Raw genomic sequence first — 27815 nt, 5'->3', positions numbered from 1 at the left:
GCCAGGCAAATATTTAGGAGCAAAGCTTCAGAAGTGCATAGGAAAATTATGTTTGTTAGTATCAACTTGGACTGGGAAGCCTAGCATGAAGTAGAAGCTATATAATATCAGAAGCTATATAACATCATTAGCTCCCCAGGACTTGGATCTGGCTGGACATATGAGCTGCAGTATAGCTTTTCAGCCAAGGATTAGGTCAGCAGTTCCTTTTTCCTAGGCAGTGCTCTGGTAACACAGTGATTATACACCTGTTGCCAGGTGATAATTTACAAGTATCAACAAGAGATTTAGATCACAATTTAGACTGAAACCAAAGTTTTCCACTCAACAGCTAATAGAGTTAAACAGTTAGGAGAAAAAAAAATCTACATTAAAAATGCTGCTATAGTTATTTAAGTGCTCTCCTAAGAAGTACGGTACTTTTCTATACCCATTGAAGTCAACTGGCTTAGAAGAATGTAACTATTCTTAAGATTGCACAGTTCATTCCCTTCTTAATGGCATACCTTTGAATAATAGTTGTTGACAATTTATGTACCAACAAGGTTGCCCATGTACTTCCACCAGCACTTGAGAAGGACTGCACAGCTACAGAAGTGATCAAAATGGACCACATATAGTATTTATGAAATACTACAATGAAGAAAACGGAACACTGGATTTTCATTGTGTGGAAATATGCAGTTTTCAGTTATGCAGATGATGACATTCTGATTTGACTTGAATGGATCAAATAAGTTAAATCAGCAAGCACAGGGTATGATTAAATGCCTTTTGTGTAAGATGAATGTCAGGCAGTAACAACATAAATAATTATGGTAGTAGTCTTCAGCACTCTATAAGAGCATGACTTTAATATCTGGATCATAGCCTAAAACTCTCCCTAAAGTAGTCCTCAGCATAATTTCAATCAAAGAAGACTGAGCACACTGGAGGTGATAAGGGTGGACAGCACAGGGTGGGAGGGGGCACTGGTGGACTGCAGCTCATCACAGAGTTGATCCTGATCAGCATGAAGAGAGACCCAATTTCTAAATACAGCCACAAAATGTAGCATGGGGTTCCTTGCTTGTTGAGTGCTTACCTTCGAAATGGAATATTATATTTGTGTTGCTGTAACTAGCTCAGTGCTGCAAGTAATAGATGGTTCTTTCTTTTTCAGTTGTAGCAAGTTTTATCATCCTACATTGGGCTGGGGCAACAAAAAAAGGAGCAGGTATGTTTTTACATGGTATATTCTTAATATCTGGAATCTTTTAGGGTATAGCTTTTTAAAAATATTATTGAAGGTGTTGATTTTTTTTTAAAGAACTAAAACGGAAACAGTGCAATGATAGCATTGCATTTCTGGGCAGGCCTATGCAGATCAGTGTGTGGTAGGCAGGTGCTTGCATCAAGGTCAGGAAAAGGGAGGCTGAAATAAGAAGCTGCTCTCCTTCACAATGTGCATTTCACATTTGGACAAGGTTCAATAGCAGAGCTTACATGTATAGGACCAGTCAGGAAATCCAAGAGTTTTAAAATAGAGAAAGTAGTCTTAGTTCTGCCCCCCCAGCTACATAGTAGTAGACTGTTAGCAGTGCTATGTAGAAATATACTTGCAGAGCAAATAGTTCAAGGTAACTCAAAACCACACACCATGAAGAATTAAAAATAAATAAATAAAACCAGCATCTTTAGTTATTATCAAATAGGGAAGAACTGCAGATCCATGGTGACGAGATTCTGCATTCCAAAAGAATACATTACCAGGTACAGTTCTGGTTCACTCTTGACATTCTGTGTCTTTGTGGCTGCAGAGGAAAGGAGAGAAACAAAACAAGAGGTGGGTGGGAATGGAGAAAAGAAGCCTTCCTAAAACCAATTGAGGCATCTGAACAGCTGAACAGAAATGTCAAAGTATCTTTCATGACTGCATCACCCAGATATAAGATCTGAGAGCAGATGTGGTCTGCAGTTCTAACCCACAAATCAGGACAACTGAACAATAGGGATGAATGGTTTTCTATAAAACAGTACCATGAAGTTTCAGCATCCATGAATGTCTTCAAAGGTAGCAAAGTGGGTTTTTTTAGCATATCTAACTGATTCTATCTTCTTTGTTAGTGTCAGCAATAAGTCTGGAGCATGGCTTCATAAGGATGTATATTTTGTGAGATAGGTAAACAGGAACATAGATATGGAGGGAGACATTTCTACCTGGACACTTTTATCTGAAATATATTGTTCCTTCTTAAATGTTCTTTAGAAAAGATGAGGGATGATACCTATTCAGCCTGGCTATTTATGCCTGATGAAGGGAAGGTGAAGGGTTGCCGCTTTGTCCACAATGAGTAGAAGATAGACACAAGCTGAATCACAAACCACATTTCCAGCTAAGATCATATGAATGGATGTAAGTCAAAGATGCCCTAATGTGTGTTCATATCTATGTCACTTCTCTCCCCCAGAAAAGCAAGCCACTTCAGAAGGACAAAAGACAGTACAGTGTGGAACGTGGACAAAATACCCAGAAGGAGGTGTCTTCACTTCTCCCAATTATCCCAACAAGTATCCTCCTGACAGAGAGTGTGTCTACATTATAGAAGGTATGCGCTGCTCCTTATATTGTTGATTTTAGACAATCATTCTTATATTTAACCACATTGAAGACCTTCTTATGTTTCTATTAAATGGTAAAACTGTTTCTCTTATGGTAATGCTTTGGGGAGAAAATGCTGTTTAGAGTTGCAACTATGTTTTAGGGGAGGGAAACAGGCTTATTCTGGTTCAACTACCATGTGTACGAAAACAGACCAGCAACAATTTCTTTTGCCACTGCCCGTCTTACCTATATAGCGGGTCCCCGTAAAGCAGTTTGCTGATCTCTGCCCTTCCACTTACCTTTACTTCCATTCCTGACGCCACCACTAAAAAAACTTCATTTGAACTGCACCTTTGAAGCATTCCATGTTTGTTTGACTTAACCTTGTTGCAAAGTCCTAGATTCAAGACAAATAATTTCCACACTTATCCCCAGGAAGTTGGTAATGGGTTTGGGAGGTTAACAAGATACTCTTAACCTGCTCTTTCAAAATAAAATGTATTATGAAGAAAAATGTATAGACTATTCAAATCTGTATTGCTAGTAAAATTTGTTTTAGCAATCTGACCAAGTGAACTGATTGAGAAGGTAGTACTCAGAAACACAGGTCACAGGTCAGGATATGTTACTAGTTGATGCTGCATCACTGCCGTCTTCCCTCTCCTCAAGGACTATATGTTCACCTTAAAACCTTTCTCTATCTAATTCCCTAGTCTTCAAAACTATGCTCTTCAGCACCACTCAGTACACTCTCACTCCATCAAATCCCCAACTGACATTTCTAAACTGTCATTCAAAGTATCATTCTTTAACTTTTCCTTCTCCCCAATGCTAGAAGGGGTTTTCCTACCTGCTTGCAGGGCTACTTTTGTATACCCGTTTATTCCAAACAACGAGTCTCTTGTATAACAATTTCCAGTAACATAACTTGATAAAATTCAGACTATACATATCAAAAGCTAAAACATGCATTAAAGATATATAAAATTGTGTGACCAGGTAATTCTGTCTGAGTTACCCTTCTCCTGTTCTCCCTTTTCTCTCTCTTTGCTACCGCACAGTGCTTTGTGTCAACAGTCATAACAATAAGCAGGGCTGCACTGTGAGAGCTGCTGGTCTTATCTCTTATCTCCTTTCTCTGTCTGAAGAGCAAGAGCCATAAGCTGCCTCTTAGTGCAGTTTACTTACACAGTCAAGAAATTTCGATGTTTTGCCATGGCAGCTCCTCCCTTTCTTTTGGCTTAGAGAACTAAGGCCAGAAAACTGAAACAGAGTTCTTAAAGTAGTAGGTGCCATAGCTTAAGACTTCTTTATACCAGTCAGCAAAATACTGTAAAATGCTATGCCAGCTACTAGACACCATCATTCTCATCTTGATTTTACTTTTATTGTACCAAGTTCTTATTGACCAGTAGAAAATCTGACAGAACTTTCTGTCATTAATATTTCTTTTGTAGCTCTTATCTAATATGGAAACAAACAAGCTACACTTATTTACAAGGAGTGCTGGCTAGCAAGGCTAAGCAGAATCTTAGAAAGCAGGGGCAAAAGCAACCAATAGACTTGACTATGAGAACATGGAAGTACATATATGTCCTAAAAGACTGAATGAATCATTGGCGGTTCTAATGCTGTTGTAAATTTTCTAACAACTGGATGTGGCTTTTCTTGGAGTCAAGATCCTGAATTAGACAGAGCTGTAAATCTGCTTCCTAATATATTGCAGGATAGTGAGGGCGTTTTATTTTATTATTATTATTTATTTATTATTTGTATCCCACCCTTCCCACAAAGATGGCTCAGGGCGGCTCACAACAGATAATAAAACAAAATTTGAATTAACATTTACATATATAAGCAGTTAAAATAGTCAAAACATTTAAAACCTTAAAACATCAAATGAAAAACTCTCTTAAATATCCACATAATAATTTAAAAAGTTGTTTGAAGAGATAACAAAAGAGCTGTTAACAATGCCAAGGGCATAGGATTAACATATTTTCTAGCTTCATCTTCAAGCATGCTGAGGCAATGCAGAAGTTCCAGCCAGGTTCTTGTATGGAAAGAGTTGGAGCAAATTAATAGGCCATCTGAAGTCTCTTAAAAGAAAAAATGGGAAGGCTTTTAGAGAACCATCCTAAGCGGGTCTGTTCTAAATTTTACTACAGTCTATTCAATGGGGCTTACTCCCAGGAAAGTGTCCTTAGGATTGCACTGTTAGCCAGCTAAAATAAAGATGATGACAACATGGATTCCCAGATTGGACAAATGAATATGAAATGTAGGCCCTTTCTGCATGCATATCTTTCTGCAGAGAATCCAAGCAGTCAAGTCTTCAGGCCTGACTTCAGATTTGTGTTCATATGCACCATTCTTTTTCTCTCCCATGTATTTATCCCACATCATTCTGTATTCTGTGTATTGATTCTACAGTTACAACCAAATTCTGGACTTTTTCTTAATTGGGGTAGGAATGTCAGTTGTAGGGTTGCCAAGTCCAATTCAAGAAATATCTGGGGACTTTGGGGGTGGAGCCAGGAGACTTTGGGGGTGGAGCCATAAGCAAAGTTGTGACAAGCACAACTGAACTCCAAAAGGAGTTCTGGCCATCACATTTAAAGGAACCACACATCTTTTAAATGCCTTCCCTACATTAATGAAGGATAGGGGCAACTTCTTTCAGGGCTCCAGTCCTTTTGAAACTTGGAGAGCATTTTGAGGAGAGTCATCAGATGCTATGCTGAAAATTTGGTGTTTATACCTCAAAAAACAGCACCTCCAGAGCCCCAGATACCTCCAGATCAATTCTCCATTATACTCTATGGGCGTTTTCGCACTCACCTTCAAGTGGTGCGACCACCCTCCTCACGCCAGCGGATCTGCAGGGATTTCGCACCAGAAGCGCCGGCGCACCCAAAAGAGCCGGCGACTTCCGTCGCGAAACCAGCTCAAACGTTTTCCTGCTTCTTGGCGGTTTCCGTTTGAGCTGGTTTTGCGACGGAAGTCGCCGGCTCTTTTGGGTGCGCCGGCGCTTCTGGTGTGAAATCCCTGCAGATCCGCCGGCGTGAGGAGGGTGGTCGCACCACTTGAAGGTCAGTGCGAAAACGCCCTATGAGAATCGATCTCCATAGGGAATAATGAAGTGCCCAGCAGACATTTCCCTCCCCCTCCCTGTTTCTGATTACTCTGAAGCGGGGAATTGGCATCTCTACTCACGAGTTGCTGAACTTCCAACTTCTTCAAAGGAACACAGAGCAAGGTTCGTTTAGCTTTCCTATGCAAACCATCTCTGAAAAGATTGTGCAACCAACAGATGGTCTGGGCGGTTTTCAGCCACTGGAAGCAGCCATTTATTTATTTACTTTCCATTTATATCCTGCCCATTCCAAATGGACTCAGGGCAGCTATAAAAATCAACATCTCAATTTCAAATATAAAACAATAGGACAGTCAGTTATAATTTAAACCAATTTAAAACAAAATATTGGTGCTATACAGAGTATACAATTTATCTGTTGGTGGTCCTTCTGGTGGAGTTGCCCAGTAGCATAAAAGTGGCAGCCTTCTTTCTTGTTGTTTAAAAAGTTCAGTTTTACAAGCTCTGTGGAATTGGGAGAGATCCTGCAGAGCTCTTATGGCCTCAGGGAGTGCGCTCCACAGCATTGGTGCTGCCACTGAGAAGGCCCTGGCCCATGTAAAGTCCAGTCTGGCCTCCCATTCAGCCTTAAAGACATAGGCACACCATTCCAAGAGGAAGCCTTTCCAAGCTTCCAGAGGTGGAAAGGCTCATGGTGGCTGTGGGGGCGAAGCTTCCCCCTGCTGACCAGCTGACTGGGAGTGGGAAGGAGCCTGGAAAAGCGGGAGAACCCCCACTGGGATCTGGGGATTGGCAAGCCTAGATCAGTTGTGACGTGTGTGTGTGGTATTTTCCAGAGGTTTTAAAGTTAAAACAAAAGAGAAGCCTTTTAATTTCAGGCTTCTGGAAACTGCCAAAATGGTTCCTCCCTCCCCAGCGAGGCAATAACAGAAAGAGCAGCAGGGCCCAGTGGGAGCCTGAGCAGAAGCCCACAAAGTGCTGCCAACCCAGATTTGGCATCCCTATGTTCTGTATATATGTATGTATGTGTGTGTGTGTGTGTGTGTGTGTATGTATGTCCCCATGTTATTCTGCTACCGCCCCCATTCAGCCTTAAAGACACAGACACACGATCCCAAGAGGAAGCCTTAAGCAAAGTTGTGACAAGCACAATTGAACTCTGAACTCACATTTAAGGAACCACACACCTTTTAAATGCCTTCCCTACATTAGGAATTAGGATTAACAAACCCACTTTCTCTTCTGCTGGGTTGCTGTCCTAAACACACTGAAAAGACAGGAAGCTTAGCTTATTTGTAGGGCTTGCTTCTGAACTTCTGAGTTAAGGTGCTGAGGCTCGTATTACATCCAACTCAGATTCTTGAGGGGAGGTAAATACTGTCATGGAAGGAGGCAGCAGCACAGGAGGAGTGATGGGGCTCAGTGGGAGCCCTAGTGAAAGCCTGTTGTTGGCACCCAGGGATGGGCCAGGGGCCTGGGCAGGCTATGGAGGTGGCACATGCATGAGACCTGCTTTGGGGAGAAGTGGGGCAGTGGCTCCAGGGAAGAAGGAAAGTGTACTAAAGCTGGCAAGGAAACACTTGATAACTATACAATCTGTAGAATAGTACTCCTTTTGATACAACTTCTATGAAGATAGCTTAATCATTCTCAAGATACCAGGATAAATTAAGATATGAAATATGCACATCAGTCTTGTTTGATGTCATATAAAAACACTACCTTGAGCCATTCCACTACCTTGAGCCATGTATATGGATAATTATCCCAAATTAGCGCAGGAGCTTGCAAGCTATACCTTCTACTTTTTGCTATCAATGCTATACCAAAAGTCTATAATGAATGCTGAATTTTGCTCCTTTTCCATTTTTAATATAAGAACATGGCACTAAATGTTCTCTGTAATAGACTGCGCCAAAATATATATATTATTATTATTAGAACTGGGGTTATTTTGTATACTGACATCGGAGTTCAAGGAGTAGCCTTGCAGTGGCTTTCTTCCTTTCTCCACGGTAGGGGACAAAGGGTGGCGATTGGTGAGCAGACCTCTCTGCAGCACCCACTTGAATGCGGTGTGCCGCAGGGAGCTATTCTCTCACCAATGATGTTTAACATCTATATACACCCCTTTGCCCAGATTGCCCGAGGTTTTGGGCTGGGTTGTCACCAATATGCAGAGGACACCCAGCTCTATCTGTTGATGGATGGCCAGTCAGACACTGCCCCAGACCATCTGATCAGGGCATTAGAAGCCGTAGCAGGATGGTTGCAGTTAAGCCGGCTGAAGCTTAATCAAACTAAGGTGGAGGTCCTGTACCTGGGTCAGGGGGATTAGGATCAGGCATCCAGCTCCCCACCCTAGATGGTGCCTGTTTGGTGCCAGCTCAGCAGGTGTGGAGTTTGGGGGTGATACTGGATGCCTCCCTTTCCATGGAGGCAGTTGCGCGATCTGCCTTTCACTATCTTCTGCAGGCCAAACAGCTGGTGCCCTATCTGACGTCCCAGGACCTAGCTACAGTGATCCATGCAATGGTCACTTCCAGGTTGGATTACTGTAACTCACTCTATGCAGGCTTGCCCCTGAGGCTGATCCGGAAACTCCAACGGGTGCAAAATGCGGCAGCATGGCTTTTGACTGGATTGCCTTTATGGGCAAGCAGTCGAGTAATGCTGTGCACGTTGCACTGGTTATCAGTTGAGTACCGGGTCTGCTTCAGGGTTCTAGTACTGACATTCGAAGCCTTACGTGACCGACATACCTGCAGGACCGCCTCTCCCCATATGAGCCCCAAAAGCAGCTACGATCTGCCAACCAACATCTTCTGGTTATCCCTGGCCCAAGGGACGCCCGCCTTGCCTCAACCAGGGCCAGGACCTTTTCGGCCCTAGCCCCATCCTGGTGGAATCAGCTCCCTGAGGAGATACGGGCCCTACCAGATTTGTTACCTTTCCGTAGGGCCTGTAAGACAAAGCTATTCCGCCAGGCATTTGGCTGAGGCAGATGGATGCCCTTTGCTCTATTGCCTATACCATCGGCTATCCTCCCTCACAGTGATCTGACCTATTGTATCTGGGCCACTGATTATACTCCAGCTTGCCAAGGAAAAAACAAAGAAGGGTAAGAGACTTAACCCAAAAACTGGAGTAAGAAACCTGAAAGGTTAATATGCAATTAAAGGGCTAAACATTAAAAACAAACTGTAAAATAAATCATAAACCAACATACATGTATTTATTGTAGAAAGCTAAAACCATTTAAGGGCCCATCGTAAGCCTCTATCCTATGTAAAATCATAAAATCATGAAACCATAAAACACTTAACTCTTGGTGTCAAGTCTGATGTTTCAATAACGAGACCTTCTTGATAAAAGTTTCTGGTTTATTGTAACATGTTGTTAGACTATGGAACCAGATTGAAAGACTGGCGAGTATACAATCAAGGCAAGCATTTAAGGTATACATCAAAGGGATTCTTGAGGGAGGGGTACTCTATGCAGGGTACATTCACACATTGATGTTACTATTTCGTTCTCAGGCCTGGTCGGCCTTGGCCGTCTTCTTGGCCCCATTTCCCCCCACGCTCTCCTGAGAAGGCACTACTATCTTGTTCCCATATTCCCATTTCAAAGCATTGCTACATAACAAAGGGAAGGAGGAGGGGAAAGCAGCGATCAAGCTAGCAGCATTGGTAGACAGTGTGGTTTTACCCAGGATCCTTTTCCTGAACCAAAGATGCATTTTATAGAAACTACAGCAGACTTGACACTTGGGACATAGGCTCTGACCTTACACCTATCTTGATCAACGCTGGACCATATGGCATACAATAAGACACTGGATGCAATATGTATGCCCTTGATTAAGACATAAGGCTGTAGAATAAGAGGCCTCAAGAATATCTTTAAGCCTTTGTCACATCATTAAATTTCCTTGTGGTCCAGCATTGTTCTATTGTTTTATTCTATTTTGTAGTATGAGCCAATATGCGTACTTACCTTTCCAACCTCTGAAGAAGACCAGTCTAGGTCAAAATGCGTCAGGTCAAGTTGAGCGGGTTCCCATTGTGGTTTTATGATTGCACATAAGATAGAGACTTATGATGGGCCCTTAAATGGTTTTAGCTTTCTATAATAAATACATGTATGTTGGTTTATGATTTATTTTACAGTTAGTTTTTAATGTTTGGCCCATTAATTGCATATTAACCTTTCAGGTTTTATACTCCAACTTGCACCATGAGCCCACCCACCTTTGTCATATTGTACTGTGTTATGTTGCTGTTTTAACTGTATTTTATTGGTTTTATTGAATTATATTTGCTTGATTTATCTGTATGTAATCTGCCTTGAGCCCGTTTGGGAAAGGGCGGAATATAAATAAACCAAAATAAATAAATAAATACTATGTGGTAGGAAACCTAGGCTTGTTACTAAATGCAGTCTCAACTGTGTTTTCTCGATAAATGGTTTCACTCCTAGTTGTAAGCATAAAAACGTAATGGATGCAGTGGTTCTTTTGAGTCCAAAATACAGGTCTCTCTTTTAGGGTTGCCAGGTCCCTCTGGTGGCAGATGGGAGGACTTACCCAGAGAAAGGTCTAGTCCATGTTGCCAGCATCACATAGGAATTGATGTCATCATGTCAGAGACTTCCAGGTGACACTCTAGTATCTGGACAAAAACTCCATGGTAAAACCAGCTTCTACTGTTGAGTTTTTTTGCCTGAATACCAGAGCATCACTGAGTAGTTGCTGGCATAATGTCATCACTTCCTGTGTGGCACTAGCAGTGGCACTTTCTCTTTCTACTGGTAATTCCCCCTGTTGGCCAGCTGGTGGTTGGCTGGCAGGAAGAGCTTGGCAGAGGGTGATCCCCACTTTCACCAGGGAGAGTATGGCAACCCTACATTATTTTTATATTTGGTGGATATTGGGTACTGTGTTTACATCAACATTCTTATTTGTTAAACATAAAAAGAGATATTATTGAAATTTCCCTGCAACACAGATATAAATGAAGTCTCCCATTTTTGCTGTTTCCATAATAGGGACTAGCCTGATTTATTGCAAGCAGTGCCAAATTAGCAGGGACAATTCTCTTGAAGGCCATCTTCATTTTTAAACAGCAAATGACATTCTTATTCTCCCTTCACAACGATATCTGCCCTGAAAAGCACTGGTATTTTGCTGCTCCCAAGCACATCTATATAGTTATTGGCTTGAGTAATAACGTTTGCTAATTCCATTAATATCCCTTGTATTCATAAAGCATCCTTCAAAGCCATCATAGAATCTCTTTTTAAAAAGAAATATGACCCTGGCTTCCACCGTTCAATTGCTGAGCAACTGGAAATATTGAACCTTCTTCCAAGTCATTAGTAGAAAAGTTGCTCATATTTATGAAGGGGAGATGTTTAGATCAATCTCCCATTTCCAGACACTCTTTTAAAAAGGGTAGTTGTTGTTTTTGCTTAGCTTCAGCTGTCAGCTATACAAAATTACAGGCTGGTAAGAATTAAAGCTTTAATTGTAGGACGTTATTTCACTGCAAATGTTGCTCTGCTTCTAGTTAGGACCCAGAGCCTTTTTTAAGCAGATGTAAAACCTCAAGACAGCCCTTGTGTAAGATAATTAGATGAAAAAGATGACAAGACATGCAGGCATTAAGCAGTCTTTCCCCTGTTATCAGGAGTCTTTGAAGAAAGGTAATTAGAATCTAAATTAAAAAGGTGGCTAGGATTTCAGCCTCATTGCAGGACAGCAGCGTTTGAATTTCATACCAACTTTCCTGCAACTTTAGTGTTGATTTTTGCTGTGGGTGGTATACAAAACTCTTGGACTTTAATCAGATTTCTTTAGACCTATCAGCTCTACTCTGTGCCAGTAATCTGCCAATGTGATGACTTTTCTGAGGCCCAGCCACTTGTGAATTTTATCTTCCATCTCTGGTCACTCCAAAAAGGTGGAAGAAATGAAAACTAATTACAGTGGAAATATGGGAGCATGCCAACAGGGAAGAACAATAATACAGTGTTATGGGGCAATAATAATAGTGTTATGCTGTCCCTGGAATTGTTAACACATGTGCAGGATTATATTAAAAGAAGAGATAAGAGCTATAATAACAAACTGTAACATTTGATGATGGACAAGCCAAAAAGAGTTGGACATTGAGACCTTTGTTGCAAAGGGGGAGGGACTGCTTAATACAACTTTCAGTACAGTGGCCAATTTGAGATTTTAAAAATACCCGATCTGGAGCCAGCTAAAAAACAGGATCAAGGCACAGTAGGATGGACAGGCTTAGCAAACGTCAGTAGGCCAGGAGGAAAAATCCAATGGTTCACAATATGGGGGTCCATACAAAAGAAATCAAAAGTTTCTCCCTTTGCATTCATTTTATCCTGTTTTGCAACTCAGTGAAGCACACTTTTATGATGAATTAATTATATTGACTGCAATGGAACTAAGACTCATTCTGATATTATACTATTTCATTCAGAGTAGAATAACACATAGATTTGGCATTCCTCCATAAAGAAAGGGTTACATTTTGGCTTATGCATACTTTGAGAGTTGTTGTCCCCGGAATCTCCCCCAAAACAAGGGCACAAGACAACCAAGTGTTGGTTAAATTAATTTAAATGGCTGATCTACATCATACATTGTTCTCCTCTTTAAGAGGATTAACAACAGGAAGTGATCAAACCCCTTTTGTTTCTCACTTACAAATACAATTCCAGTTGGAGCAATTATGTGCCCCAAAAGGCCATTTGCTCATTTCTTGGGTATCACCAATCCATTAAGCTGAAATTTAACATTTGCCCTATGTGGTCATTTAATATATATTTAGGTACTCTTTCCCTCATAGATCATTGGAGTTCGGTGTTCAAAGCCTGGATCCTGACCACAACATCAATAAGGTCTCAGAGATGTGGAGAAGGAGATTATATATAATGAGAAAGAAATTCCAGGCATTTTACAGTAATGATTTAAAGAAGTATATTTAATTTGAATCTGCAGTGGAAACATGAACAAAACAAACATTGCATTCTATATTTATTTTCCTCTCCCAATAAATGTAGATACTTTTTATTTACTAAAAAGTGCTCACACTTTACATTGGAAATAAAATAATATTTAGCTCAGAAAAGTCCTTGAAAAAGAAACAAAATTTGGCTCCATCGTTTTTGTTAGACTGGACCTATTTCCCCCCTGGGAATATCTATTTTATTAAGGATTTTAGCAATGAAGATACAAAGTTTTCTAAAAAGGGGGATTTAATTCTAGCTGTTTCTTGCTTTTAATTTGTCATGTGACCCTATTCCCTGGCTAACAGCATAGAAAGCTCTCAAATAATCCTTTGAACCAGCACATAATGCTTTACTGCAGTTCAATCTATTTTGTTAATCCAAAAGATGGACTATGAGGTGAATGGATCATAGTTTAAAGGATTCATAGGTGTAAAGGCAGAAAGGAGGGATATAAATTTTGTGAATAATATTAATAAATAGCTTAAACATTCCAACATGGTGAAATGTAGACTATAAGAGATCAACTGTATAGTCCTATGCGGAATTACTCCAATGTAAACCCACTTATTTCTGGAATAATTCTGCATAGGACTGTGCTGATAATATAGTAGGCAAAGCAATTGAAGTTAAACCACTACAGTGGTTAAAGTACAATAATAATTTAATGTTCACAGTTAGTTCTGTGGCAGTGTTATCAATGCATGTGTCATATGCTTCATTATCATCCACTGGGGTTTGGAAACTTTTGGGTCTCTTGCAATGTATAGTCCAGCTTTTGATTCTAGACATCAGGGAAGAAATGGCCTAACCATGTACAGTTCCTTTTTAGTTCAGTTTGTTATTCAATGAGTGGGAGCAGTGAAGTGTTGGAGCTGGCTCATATCAGCTCACAAGAGCTGATTGTTACATTTTCAGGAATTCTGAGATCTGGTGGAAAATCAGGAACTCTAGGGTGCCTCCCTGTTGAAATCAGAAGTGCTGAAACTGGAAGAGGTTTCAGTTTAATGAATATAATTTGCAAGTGGGAAATAGTTCAACAGTAGATCATATATCAGATGCCATGACAATACATTAATTGGGAGAAGACTTACTGGATAGGGATGCAAATCCATTTGTCAAATCATGAATTGCAACCATAGGTTGGCTAATCAATGAAAGCATTCTGTGAGAATCAGTTGGCTATATGGAATGGAATTGACAATAAAGAACATTGTATATTTTATTATTTTTGTAAATTGTGTGCTATACGTCTCTTACATCAGTAAAAATTATAATAAAGTTACACACACACAGAGTCAGTTGTTAAATATTTACCAGCATGCCACTGGGTGGGAGAACCTGCACTGTTGCCACAAAAATAATTGGGGATGGTACAGAGTGGCTGGTAACCATGGGCCTGGTACTCAATCCATTCAGCCTCTGAAAAAGTACTTTGTATTTTGAAAAATTTCCCTTTGACATTCATAAACCAACAAATGAAAAGATAAATGCAAGAATGTTCATATGGTGCTTTATTTTTATAAAGACAGATTGTGCATCAAACACATAACAGAGTAGAGACAAAACAGAGAGCTGAGCCAACTCTTAATTCATTAAGATATCAGTCCCTTGAATTCTAAAGCTGGGCTCATCTGTGACTTTGAGACTCTCTCTCTCTCTCCCTCCCTCCCTCTCCAGATGAAGATCATGCCATTTTATGCAATGTACTTTTACTATATAGAATCATTTCATAAGTCAGGGATCCCCAACCTTTTTGATTCTGTGAGCACCTCTGAAGTTCTGAAACAGGGTGGTGGGCACAACTTAATGGCTGCCACAGGAGGAAGAGTCAGCCACAAAATATCAAGGAGTGAGGTTATGCATAACTCGAATTGTAACTCTTCAGCTCTACTTAGCAGGATGTCTTTTTAAATGAAAATATTGTTTAAAAACATCTTCTTACAGACACACAGCTTGCTTTCAGTCATGCAGTGAAGATGCTTGTGCTGTGGTGGCAGCTGCTGCCAAAATAATGTTTTTAGATCTACAAAGCCAATTTTAAACTATCTGTCCATCTCTTGGAGGCTAACCTTCATGCCCTAGTAAGCTAAAAGACTTATGTTACAACACTGGAAAGATATCAGTGGATTAAGGACCTTAGAACTCTATCAATATTTGAATGCAAGGCATTTATTTATTTATTTTAGTATATTTCTATTCCACCCATTCCCTGTAGGGCTCCGGGTGGAGTACAACATATGATAAAACAATAAAATACAATAAAAACACTTTAAAAACAGATAGATGACAATTGTGTATGGCAGCCCCGGCGCTAGGGATTCTGCCGCCCCAGGCAGAAACCTATGCCACTGCACCCCTTATGGACTCCAATCACATGCGTGGCACGATGATGTCATTGTGATGGCACACTGTGTGCCTCCTGACTAGCCCCCTGCCTGCTTCAGAGGGAGCTGAGCAAGGGCTGCCTCGTTCTTTCTTCACTCCAAGTGATGGGAGCAAAGAAAGAATGTGGCAGAGTCAGGGTCAGTGCAAGCGGGGATGGGGAAGGGGCGCCCACCCCTGCAGCGAGGTGGTGCCCTAGGTGGCTGCCTACCTCACCTACTCCCACATACTGGCCCTGGTGTATGAACTTATTTTTAGATATTTGGAAATATTTTCTAGAAACTTATGTGTAGATTTGCCACGATAGTGGGGTTTTTTTTGCCTCTATAGGTACTTTTTCTTTTTCTAAATTCTATTTAGTTGCTGAATTTTGAATATTTTCCCTCATCCTTTTTTCTTTCTTTTCTTTTTGAAATAAATAAGTAAAATAAGATCAGTACTGTAGTATCTTCAGGGACCAATCAAAAGCCCCATCTGACCCCACTCACTTTCTAGAATACTTTGCAGTTTTCAGGAAAGATGTTGGAAGGCACCATGATGCCCATGAGCATTATGTTGGGGACCTCTGCATTAGAAATTATGCAGGAAGAACAAGCCAGGGATTCTGACAAACACTTTATATAGCAGCAACCACCACCACCCTGCTTACTCAAAAGACACTACTTACAGCCAGGAAACCCTGAAGATAGGTCTTGAGCCAGTTATTAATAGAGATGGGCAGTGAGTGTGAAAATGCAGTTCAGTATGTGGTGGGTATGGTTAATGAACCATGGGCCATCATTCCCCATGGATCCTTTAGCAATGTGAATGGCCAATCACGGGCCCATGCTGTTTTGATGCCAACTGAGCACCCATCTGATTGTGGTGCAGTGGCACAAACTCAAATGGCTTTTCCAGATGCAAGAGGCTACCACCACAACCTGCCTATCTAATCACACCCAATGTGAAAGGAAATGAACTAAATCAATCTAAGATGGAGGTCCTGTGTCTGGCCTGGGGCAGAACAGGTATGGGAACAGGTACGGGAATAAGGTTCCCAACCATTGGCAAGGCTTCGGAGCTTTGGGGTGATCTGTATGCCTCATTGTCTATGGAGGCCTAGGTCACTGCAGTAGCCAGGTCTGCCTTCTACTATCTACAGCAGACAAAACAACTGGTCCCTATCTATCCATTCAGGATATGACCACAGTGATCCATGCAACAGTCACTTCCAGACTAGATTACTGGGCTTGCCCTTGAATCTGATCTGGCAACTCCAACTGGTGCAGAATGTTGCTGGGCACCTGCTTGCTGCAGTGCCTATAAAGGCGTGCATGCAACCAGTGCTCTGCTAGCTGCACTGGCTATCAATTGAGTACCAAATCTGGTTCAAGGCTTTGGTTCTGACTTTCAAAGCCCTGAACGGCCGGGGGCCAGCATATCTGCAAGAACACCTCTTCCTGTATACCCCCTGGAGAGCCTTACACTCCATGGGCCAACATCTGCTGGTAATCCCTGGCCCAAAAGAAGTCCATTTAGTCTCAGCCTGGGCCAGGGCATTCTCTGGGCATTCCCTACCTGGTGGAACAAACTCCCATTGCAGTTCCTCAGAGTCTGTAAGACAGAGCCAGGCATTTAATTGAGGCGGTGGACATTTTGTTATTCTGTGGCCTCCCTGCTGCAGGGGCACTGATGAAATAACTCTGTTGACCCATTTATCTCATACCAGCTGGGGGACGGAGTGTGGAAGGAGTGGGCAACTGATACCACCAACTGCAGAACTGGCGTTTGTTTTTAGACTGTTATATTGCTTTTATATTGCACATTGTTTTATTATAAGTATCAGATTTTAACCTTGTATTATTGACCGTTGTTACCCGCTCAGGGTACATTTGGGAAAAAGTGGGCTATAAATTGAAAATAATAGATAAGATAAGATAAGATAAGATAAGATAAGATAAGATTAGATCGATAGATAGATAGATAGATAGATAGATAGATAGATAGATAGATAGATAGATAGATAGATAGATAGATAGATAGATAGATAGATAGATAGATGGATGGATGGATGGATGGATGGATGGATGGATGGATGGATGGATGGATGGATGGATGTCTTTTGTCTACTGCAAATCCAATCACTTCTGGAAAATCCAAAATGGTGTGTAGGATAATTGGGAAATGAACACTGCATTTGAAAGAAAATAAACTTAGAGCTGAAAACTGACCAATGGCTTTGTTTTAATTTCCAGCTGCCCCAAGACAATGTATTGAATTACATTTTGATGAAAAATATTCTATAGAGCCTTCTTGGGAGTGTAAATTTGATCACATCGAAGTGCGGGATGGACCTTTTGGCTTTTCCCCCATCATTGGTCGTTTCTGTGGAGAACAAAATCCACCAAAAATAAAATCCAGTGGCAGATTCCTGTGGATTAAATTTTTTGCTGATGGTGAACTTGAATCTCTGGGATTTTCTGCACGATACAATTTCACGCCTGGTGAGTACAAGCTGTTCTAACTTAGTGTTTGGATTTGGTGATACTATACAATAATGGCATGGGAGAAATGTTTTAAATTTAGAAGTCTGCAACTTAAAAGATATTAAGATGCCATAGAAAGAGTAAGATGTATTTCCCCCCCCAAAAATGAATTAGCCCCTTCTCACAAAATTAATGCATGCTGTTTTCTATAGTGTATTTCTCCATCTACCATCTGGGTTTATTGCTATGGAGAGTGGTTTATAATGGTTTTTAAAAATACTGTAATCAGTTGCCTTGGGTAGCAATGAATGGGTTGGATAATGTAGCCATGTTTTCCATGCAGTGAACATTACTATCACACAATACTACAGGTGTCTGAAGCTTTTACCACATGCAGGTTTTCATCACAATAGTATATTTGTTGTGTGCAAGTAGCAGTTGTCAGTGGGGAGAATGTATGTAAGTTTGTCACCATGTGAATTGGTATCATCAGTGAGTCACTGGAATTCACCTAATGGTTTCATGCAGTTAATCTCCTATAGCATTGCTATGTCTGATACTGGAAAAGTAGAAATAAGCTGTCTGTCTGTCTGTTTGTCTCTGTCTCTCTCTATCATCATCATCCATTCCTTTCCTTTGTACCGTTAGAAGCTCATTGATTGATAAATCTTGAGCATCCGATATCTATCATCTATCTATCTCTATTCTATCTTTTATATACTCAGTATAACATCAACTTTTATATATTATCAATAAAAATGTTTTTGATTTTTCCTTAGACACTTCTCTTGCTTTTGAACACTATAACTTGTAAAGTGCAGAATTCCCCCCCCCCCGCCCTTCTCTCTGTCAGAACAAAGTGAGAGTTGTTTTGCTGAGATCTAGTGACTAGCATGCATTCAATTAAGCTCTTCCATGAAAGGTTTTCCTAATCTTAATTGCAGTGGTCCAATTAAGTCATTTGTCAAGTTGTCTGGTTTAATTTATGAAGGCAAAATGGAGATCTGCAGTCATGTTTGTAATGAAATATTTCCTTTCTGATTATAATATTTGAGGAGGGTAAGTTTCTGTTAATTTGTGACTGCAGTCAAACTGTACTGCAGCAGCCACCCAAGTCTTTGGTGGAATTCAGTAAGCCTTAGGGATGTATGAAAGAAAGGGAAAAAACCCCCTTGTATCTATGATTACTTGACTTGAGAAGTGCTGCTGAGATAATTTATGCCTTCTTGTCAATTCACTAGTAATTTCTATTAAGTATCTGTGGGATTATAAAACACATAGTCTTGTGTAATTCATGTTACTTCATCCAGACTAATTTTTACTATATGTAAATTCTGTACTCAGAGATCCTTGAGAACTAATGTGGTGCTGTGGATAAGATGTTGGGTGTTAGGTGGGGAAACCTGGATTCAAATCCTCATTCACTCAAACTGAAAGCCCATTTTTATGAACTTGGACCTGTTAGTGGTGGCACTACCTTCTTCCAACCTAGGGAGCCTTTGTCAATGCAAAAGGGTCTTCTGTTGGTGGAAAAGTCTCTCATAATATGAAAGTAACCTTGGGATGCAATAAGGTTGGTGGAACAGATGCTCAGAATCCAACTCAGTTTATCTAAGTTTAACCTTCTATACATTGAAGATAAAAGACAGGAAGGGAGAACTTTGTATGCTGCACTGGGCTCCTTGAAGAAAATAGGGGCAAAAAGAAACTTAACTTTTTCTCTTCACCCAATGAGAGTAAAATTCTCAGACGTTATCCCTTTCACCAAAGGGACACTTCCTGCCAAATTTCAGACAAAAAACATTTCCAAGGTACATGCAGAATAGCCAAGGATAGACACTGGGCAAGGCAGCCCTGAAACATGTAGCTTGGCAGAGTGGGCACAAATAATACATACATAGTAAATAAAACATTATCAGGAAGGCTTCATATTTAGCATGCTTTATATTTAACATGATAAGAATGCAGGGTATGGGTTCAGGTGGGAATGCAGCTTGGAGAACCACCACCCAGATCCCTTCATTTGTTTTGTGTCATAATGATTCCTTATTTCCCAAAGATTTGATCTACACATTACACGCAGTTTTTAGCACCTAACTATGGGGATTCTTTTATGGAAAGTGACCACAGAGGTACTGAAGCCTCTCTCTGTTGTTGATTGCAACACAGAGAGAGAGAGGGAGCAGCTCCAGCAGGGCTTAGAGCCAGGTGGTGAGAGTTTGTCCATACTTTTTGAGCAACTCACCTCCCTAGGTAGGCCAGTTCTAATAAGAAAATGGCTGCCAGACCAGGTGCCTCACTGTTTTTGAGGACATCTTCCCGGACCAGCAGGCAGCTCAGATGAAAACTGCTTGTTCTGTTCCAATTATGCCATTTAGGCAACTTTAACAAGATGTGAGCACCCTTTAAATCTCTTTGTATACAATTCTGAGCTCTCTGTGATCTGTGTGTGGATCCCAGCCAAAAGAGGGGGAAATGGGAAGAAGATACAAATGACAGAGAAAGAGAAAGAAAGGAATGTAAGACACCCTGTTATGGCAGGATGCCTTTCCTGCATTGGGTATTTCTACTGTTGTTGAAAACATGAGAACAAAAAAGAGAGGTTGCATTAGATTGGCAGCTGTTTAAGGATCAATTAACTGTTAAGGAGCTGTACTGCACAAATCCAGACACCACTGAACAAAATCAGAACTAGCTGGCAGGTCAGGCAGAGCGTGAGAATGTTCTGGCTGAAAATTCTGAGACACATAATAGTACTCTACAACCTGAACCGTTGGGAAAAGTTGGATACAGGGAATTTTATGTGTCAAAATGAATTATCAGATGTGAATAATTTTCTCTAAATGTGATAGTTTTGCATTTTTAAAGCTTACTATGTTTCACATCTGTATTGGTGAGCTGCAGGGCTTTTTTTTGTAGAAAAAGCCCAGGAGGAACTCGTTTACATGTTAGGCCACACCCCTGATGTCACCATTGTTTCACACAGGGCTTTTTGTAGAAGTCCAGCAGGAACTCAGTTGCATATTAGCCACACACCCTGACACCAAGCCAACCGGAACTGCATTCCTGTGCATTCCTGCTCAAAAAAAGCTCTGCTGGACATTTTCTTTGGATATTCTCATGGAGCAAGTTTATTGTTACTTCTCTTCAGTAATGTGTAATTCTGTACAGTGGGCAAGGCAGGTTGACAGTCCTATAAAGACTGCAATCTGTCAAGTGATCTGCAATTAATATACCCCCTCTTGAATTAAGCCCTTGTTTGCTGCTATCTCCCTCAAGGAATGAAGGCAAAACAGTTGCTCCTGAAATATTCAAATAAACATAGTTTAACTAGATTCAAAACCCTTCCCCAGCCAGTGTTACCGTAAAGCTATTGGGGAAAATATTTTGGAAAGACAGACCTATTATTCAAATACCCTTCAAGAAGACCTGTATAATTTTGCTAGCTAGTGATGTACCTGTCATTACATATCTGCTGAGTCACTTTCACCTTCCCCCTTCTTTGTAACCTTTAAGTTAGACAGACACTGGCAGACATGTAAAGATTTCTAAATCATACTGTCATTAATTTTTCAGTTTTGATTAAATATATTACTGAATAAAGGTGTCCCAGTTACGGGTTTGATTAATATCTGAGTGAACATCCACAGCTGTGACCTCATAGCAACTAAATAAGTGCAGGAATGGCCCAGAGGCATTGGAACTATTTGGTCAGGCAGAATTTGTGCCAAAGACAATCAGACAGCTCCTGAAAGCACTACAAGAATGATAGCGACCATCCAGTAAGAAGGGATTCTGGATATTGCTTCCAGTGACACGAAGTTTGGACTAGTTGCTCTTCTGATGGACTGTATAATGAGAAAGTTTTATAGGCTTTCTAGTGTGAGGCAGAAATATCCCAAATTGGGTGGTTTTTTTTGTTTTTTGTTTTCCATTCCTTTGTATTCATGAGGGAGAATAAAGCTCTTTGAAGTTACGACGGGAATCATGGGGAGTTCCCATATATGGATACATATCTACAGTAAGTTGTGCCTGCATGTCTGAAGACAGATAAATAAATAGGAGGCTTGTGGCACCTTTGTGTCTTCTAGTTGCAGCTGATTTATGGCAACCCCAGCAAGAGGCTTTCAAGGCAAGTCAGAAGCAGAGGCATCATTGCCTTCCTCTGCAGAGTCTTTCTTGGTGGTCTCCCTTCCAGTTACTAACCCTGCTTTGCTTCTGAGATCTGTCAAGATCAGACTATATCATGCCTGCTTCCCTCTCTGTAGCACCTTTAGAGACTGGTAAATTTTCATTCTAGAAAAAATAAAACCTTTTGGGAATTAGAGCCCACTTCATCTGATGCAATGTGGTTTGTTCCTTACTAGGCAGACAGTCTATATGTAAGGTATGAAAAACAAATCAAACAGCAGGTCAATGGGCCATGGAATGCAAGAATTACAGGTTGAAATGCAATTACATGACATTCAAATGTAATCAAGAAATGTACGGAGACCATTCACAATAGCAGTAATTGGCAATCACCCTCATATTGCTAAGCTAGTTAACACCAGTAACAGCTAAGGAACAGATATCTTAATGAACATGATGCCTGCAGTATTCATTGTGAGAGATCAAAGCCTGGAAAAGGCAGGAGCCGTTCCTTTCATCCTGTGAATACCATGGTGAAGGGTGCATCTATAGCTCTTGCCTTACCACATGGAAAACACTGTAAAAAAAATTAGTCACTGGATTTCAGACGCAATGTAGTACAGATGCAAGAGATCCCCAGGTACCAAGCCAGTAGGTAAGGCGGAGAAACCCCAACCACTTGAAGCTGGGTTGGACCAAGTGACAGTCCTCCCCCCGCCCCACCATAATGAATTGGATAAGGAGTTAACCTTGCTGTGCAGTATCTTACCCATGAAGCAATAAGAGCAGGGAACTGAAGCTTTTTTTTCCTTTTTTTTTTTTGGATCCAGCCATATTTCTTACAATGAATTGTGGGAATCTACACAACAATTTCGGTGTTATTTAAGTAGCCAGACTTCCTAGTATAGCAGTGCCAATTGGACCCAGGTTGGAATGGAACAGACAGAGGCAGATGGTTTGATCTGTTGCTTCAATGTTACACTGAAGTAGTCACCCCGTGATTCATATATCTACACTTAAATATTTGGGAATATAAGTGAGTTACCTTGTTGTGCATGTAGTGGGGAAGGGGAATGATGACTTAGAAGCTCTGTGCTGAGGAAAATCAGGCTGCAACTTTTGCTGATTGGTACAACATAGGTTAGGAACAACAGGTGTGGTTTACACCCCAACTGCTGTCAGCATCTTCCCCAAATCACCTGTGGGGACCAAGGCAAGAGATACAGTAATAGGGCTGTAAGTGGTAGAAACCACTATTCTTACCTATCATTGTCCTCCTGGGGGGCATGATCAATGCATCAGCCCTATGGTTGGGTGATGTTCACCCTGACCCCTCCAGCCCTTTTAGGGGACTCCTCTTAATGGTCATGCAGGGATCCTACCCTGTACAACCTGTAGTATGTTCCCCAGGCAATGCCTAAACACCAACAGCCAGCAATGCAAACAGTATATATGAAAGTCAGTTTGGTGTAGTTTTTAAGTGTGTGGACTCTTATCTGGGAGAACTAGGTTTGATTCCTCACTCCTCCACTTGTATCTGCTGGAATGGCCTTGGGTCAGCCATAGCTTTCATAGGAGTTGTCCTTGAAAGGGCAGCTGCTGTAAAAGCTCTCTTAGCCCCACCTACCTCACAGGGTGTTTGGTGTGGGGAGGTAAAGGAGATTGTGACCACTCTGAGATTCAGAGTATAGGGCAGGATATAAATCCAATATCATCATACTATTAGCCACCCATGGGGTTGCCAATCCCTACGTGGGGGCAGGGGATCCCCAGGTTTGGAGGCCCTACCCCTGCTTCAGGGTCATCAGAAAGCAGTGGGGAGGGAAATGTCCACTGATTCCCATAGAAAATAATGGATAATTGATCTGCGGGTATCTGGGGCTCTGAGGGGGCTGTTTTTTGAGTTAAAGGCACCAAATTTCCAGCATAGCATTCAGTGCCTCTTCCCAAAATACTCTCCAAGTTTCAAAAGGATTGGACCAGGGAGTCCAATTCTATGAGCCCCAAAAGAAGGTGCCCCTATCCTTCATTCTTTCCAGTGGAGGGAAGGCATTTAAAAGGTGTGCAGTCTCTTTAAATGTGATGGCCAGAACTCCCTTTGGAGTTCAATTATGCTTATCACACCCTTGCTCCTGGCTCCACCACCAAAGTCCCCAGATATTTCTTGAATTGAACTTGGCAACCCTAGGTGGCTGTGGATGAAGGAGCAGCTCTTTGCCTGGCCGTGGTAGCAGTAGATGGTAGGAAAGCCTCTGGGACTGGGCATTGTGGCAGAGCACTCCAAGCCTAGGCACCAAGGTGGAGCACCCTAGGAGCAGCTCTGAGCCCAAGCACCATGGGAGAGGACTCTGGGAGGGCCTGTTTGTGGCAGCAGAAGACACTGGGATCCTTGCCAAGCTCAGAGCAGCTTCCTGGCACAGTTGCTACCAGCTAAAGGTGGGTGGTGGGGTCTGGAACTTTTATGAAGGGAGATAGGATTCCCCCATGAGTCTCCTCTCCCCCAAGCATTAATGGGAATAATCAGAGATGGGAGAAGGAATCCTGAAACTTGTGTGTTTCTCCTGCATTTCCCTCATGAAAGTCCCAGCACTTTTTTTTCAGGAAAAAAGTCCTGGCTGTACTGCCCACTCCCCGCCACACACACACAGTTTGGTGTAGTGGTTAAGTGCATGGATTCTTATCTGGGAGAACTGGGTTTGATTCCCCACTCCTCCACTTGCAGCTGCTGGAATGGCTTTGGGTCAGTCATGGCTCTCGCCAGAGTTGTCCTTAAAAGGGCAGCTTCTATGAGAGCTCTCTCAGCCACTCCCACATCACGGGGTGTTTCTTGTGGGAGAGGAGATTGTGAACTGCTCTGAGACTCTGAGATTTGGAGTGGAGGGTGGGATATAAATCCAATATCATCATCATCTTCTTCTTTCTCCTCCTCCTCTTCCTTCTGGTACTGCTGCTAGCCCCATGTGTGTGGGGCTGCAGAAGGCTGCTTGAGAGTCACCTGGAAGACAGACAGTCAATGCTGAGCTCAGCTGTCCAGAATCATCCTTTCCCCCTCCATCTAGGCACAAATGGGTTGGAACACTCCAACTTAAAGCTGAAAGCTAGACCATTTTAAGTTCTCCTAAAGGGGGTCTTCCCCACATGTAGGTATGCCAATCCTGGAATTACAGCTCATCTTTAGACTACAAAGATTAGTTCCCTTGGAGAAAATGGATGTTTGGGAAGGTGGATTCTGTGACATTGTACCCCACTGAGGTCCTTGTCCTTCCCAGGTTCCATCTTCAACTCTCCAGGAGTGTCCCAGCCTGGATCTGGCAACCCTTCCCCCTCATCTCCTGCCAGTGGCCAGGGGGGACTTGACAACTCTACCCACAAGCATACTTAAGGAGTGCATCCCAATAATACTTAAAATGCTTATATGTCATCTTTAAACCCCCTCTCTACAAAACAGTCTAAATTGTTTTTAAATTCCCTGTCTTCATAAAAATGGGGTTTCTGTACAGGTTCCAGCGCTAAGATTGCTCACACAGCACATATACTCTCTGGCTGCAAGCAGTTTAGCTACTAAATGCTGTCTTCCTGCATGCAGTTTCATAATAAGATAGAAAATAACATGATGGGAGTAAGCAATATTTTTCTTCTTCGTGGTTTCTCTGAGAGTTGTACTTTTTGTGAACCTGGGTCAGTTTGTCTGACTTTGCTCTGATTCATATACTTATATACCCCAGTCTGTGAAGTGTTGAGAAGTCATTTTACATGACACTCAATGTCTTATTTGGGAAATCTTTCCCCCTTTTCTTTTAAGTTGCAAGCATAGGAGAGCTATGATACTGCAGAATGGCATTTAGGTCTGGTGAGGATGTAAAGCAGGGGTCTGTGCTGTTTATTTATTGACAGGTATGTAAACAACTTGTCAAAACTGATTATTACTTTTCCTTTTGAAAGACAGCCAAGAAGATTAAGATTGCATTTTTGAATGGATTTTGAGCTGAATAATAGCAAACAATTGCACGATGTCAGTCTGTTTTCTAATGCTGAAGTTATCCTTGGCAGCGTGTAGTTCCCTTGGTTGTCAACGCTAGAAGAAAATAATGTGCTGGATTATGTCTTAAAATGACCTCTAGTCTGGGAAAGTGGCCCATTGGTGAGGGCACTTAGAAAAGTCTTGTTTCAACAAGTTTCTCCCTAATGGCATGGAATTCAGTTTTCTCTTGTCTGCATAGACAGATGGTTGGAGGGCATCTGTTGCTCAGAGTCATTTTCTGCAGTGAGTCAATTTTTGTCGTGCAGCAGACAGAGATCCAGACAGAGAGGCTGTGCTCTAAGCTGATCACTCTTATTCATCTGGAATAATCAGATTTCTTTTTATTTTGGTTTCTCCCTCTTGGAATCTGCAACGCCGTGGACTCAGATGGCACATTATTATGTTCAATTTCATCAGTTGGTGGAAACCATCTGTGTTTCTATTTGGCTTCATTGATGTAAATGTCAGTCAGCAATGCCTCACATTGTCAACGGTATTGTCTGTCATTGGAAATAGAAATATGTATTTGGATTGCAACACATGAGCCATGGGAGGATAGGAGGTATCATTTTAGAAAGTCATGTAGCATACATAAATGTGTATGCTTCTAAAGATGCTGCTGAGCAACTGGGAATTTTTGTTGCTTTTTGTGCTTCAGATTCCCAAAATGTCTCTCTTAGAAATGATGTCTGTTTTTTTTTATATACATATGCATCTAGTCCCAAAACAGTTTTATAATGTTTGTACAACCAATAAATATTGCACATTTTATGAGAATGTGGACAAATATGACTGTACTGGGATTTAATTTGATTTTGGGCCAAGAATCACCACTCCTCCCCCCCCAAGAAAGATTAAATCTGTCCCACCCCCCACATGACCCTGATCCAAACCAAATATCATATAAAAAAAAAGATGTCACTTGGCTGGCTGTTACCAGGCGTCTATAACAGCAAACAAATCTGCATGTCCGTGTGTCTGACTATTTGTGGCAGGCATAATTCATCCAAAAATAAAACTAGGAATCTTAGAATTGGCCACCAGCTTCAGGATGATTGTGGGAATTCCAGGGTCCAAAATGAAAGGAATTAGAATATCCTGGCCTTGCCTGTCTCCAGATCACCATGCTAGTTGGTAAAGTGAATTCTAACTTCTGTTCCTCATTTATTAACACTAAGGAAGATTAATTGTCTACTATCATGCATGCTAGGGGCAAAGTGTAGATGACTGTGGAAGGCAATGGCAAACCACCCAATAAAAGTATGCCAAGAAAACGTCCTGATGTAACGTCACCCCATGGGTCAGTAATGACTGATGCTTGCACAGAAGACTACCTTTACTTTTTTATCATGCACTTAAAGGGTGGAGAGGGGCATCCTTTTACTGCTTTGATAGTTTATGGGTAAATAGTAACTCCTCCGTTCTGTTTATAATGTTAACAAAGGTTTTGCTGCTATACTAGCTGAAGCATATTTAGCAGGGTCTGAGAAGTAAGGGGTTCCTTCAGCATCCAAGTAATCATTACAAAAAGGCCCAGCCAGCAGTCAGAAAATTTCTGCTTATTGAGCTATGCCTTCCCTGCACTCCTCTGGCTGCAGTACAGAACTACATTAAAAGTTTTTAAAAACGTAATTGCCCCCCTAGTCGGAATAAAGAGGCTGACACAGAATGTTGGGGAAACGGGCCACTTTATTTAATTAACACAACTAACACGGCAAGGGCAACCTGCGGTGGGACAAGCCCTGGGGTCTTCCTCAGACCCCGCCAAGTCCCACGAAGGGCGAGTCACCCTGCCCCCAGCACGAGCCATAAGATTCTGGCTAATGCCAGGCCGGCCAGGCCAAAACCCTCCCCTAAACTTCTGCCCTGATACCCAGAAGGAGGCGAATTTAGGAGGAGGCATGAATACAATCCGCATTATACAGCATTGAGCCGTAAAGCCCATCTGCCGCTCCTGCGTATCGACTGCACGAACAGGTGCAGCTGCCTGGGTGCTCACCTGCAAGGTATAAACCCCTTGCACCTTCTGCCAAGTGACCAAAATTAAACCCCACCCTTTACCTAATATCCACACCACTGTCGGTAGTACAAGGTAGGCGA

The 27815-nt window shown here is 41.6% G+C and overlaps 1 protein-coding gene across 5 annotated transcripts in view; it reads left to right on the top strand.

The window, feature by feature from the left end:
- The window catches only part of NETO1 (neuropilin and tolloid like 1), a 149252-nt gene that overhangs the window by 6267 nt on the left and 115170 nt on the right, over positions 1–27815 (top strand). For all 5 annotated transcript variants that reach the window (XR_009555671.1, XM_060244069.1, XM_060244070.1 and 2 more), the window contains exons 2-4: positions 1163–1216; positions 2451–2588; positions 17333–17581. Coding sequence is in view for 4 of the 5 variants with exons in the window: in XM_060244069.1 (XP_060100052.1) it covers positions 1163–1216; positions 2451–2588; positions 17333–17581 (441 nt within the window). In the remaining variant the exon portion in view is untranslated. The remainder of the gene's footprint in view (positions 1–1162; positions 1217–2450; positions 2589–17332; positions 17582–27815) is intronic.

This window comes from Heteronotia binoei, chromosome 7 (genome assembly GCF_032191835.1).
Source record: "Heteronotia binoei isolate CCM8104 ecotype False Entrance Well chromosome 7, APGP_CSIRO_Hbin_v1, whole genome shotgun sequence".
Taxonomy (NCBI): Eukaryota; Metazoa; Chordata; class Lepidosauria; order Squamata; family Gekkonidae; genus Heteronotia; species Heteronotia binoei.
Note: the sequence above shows the minus strand (reverse complement) of the source record. Positions and strands in the feature narration are given on the sequence as shown.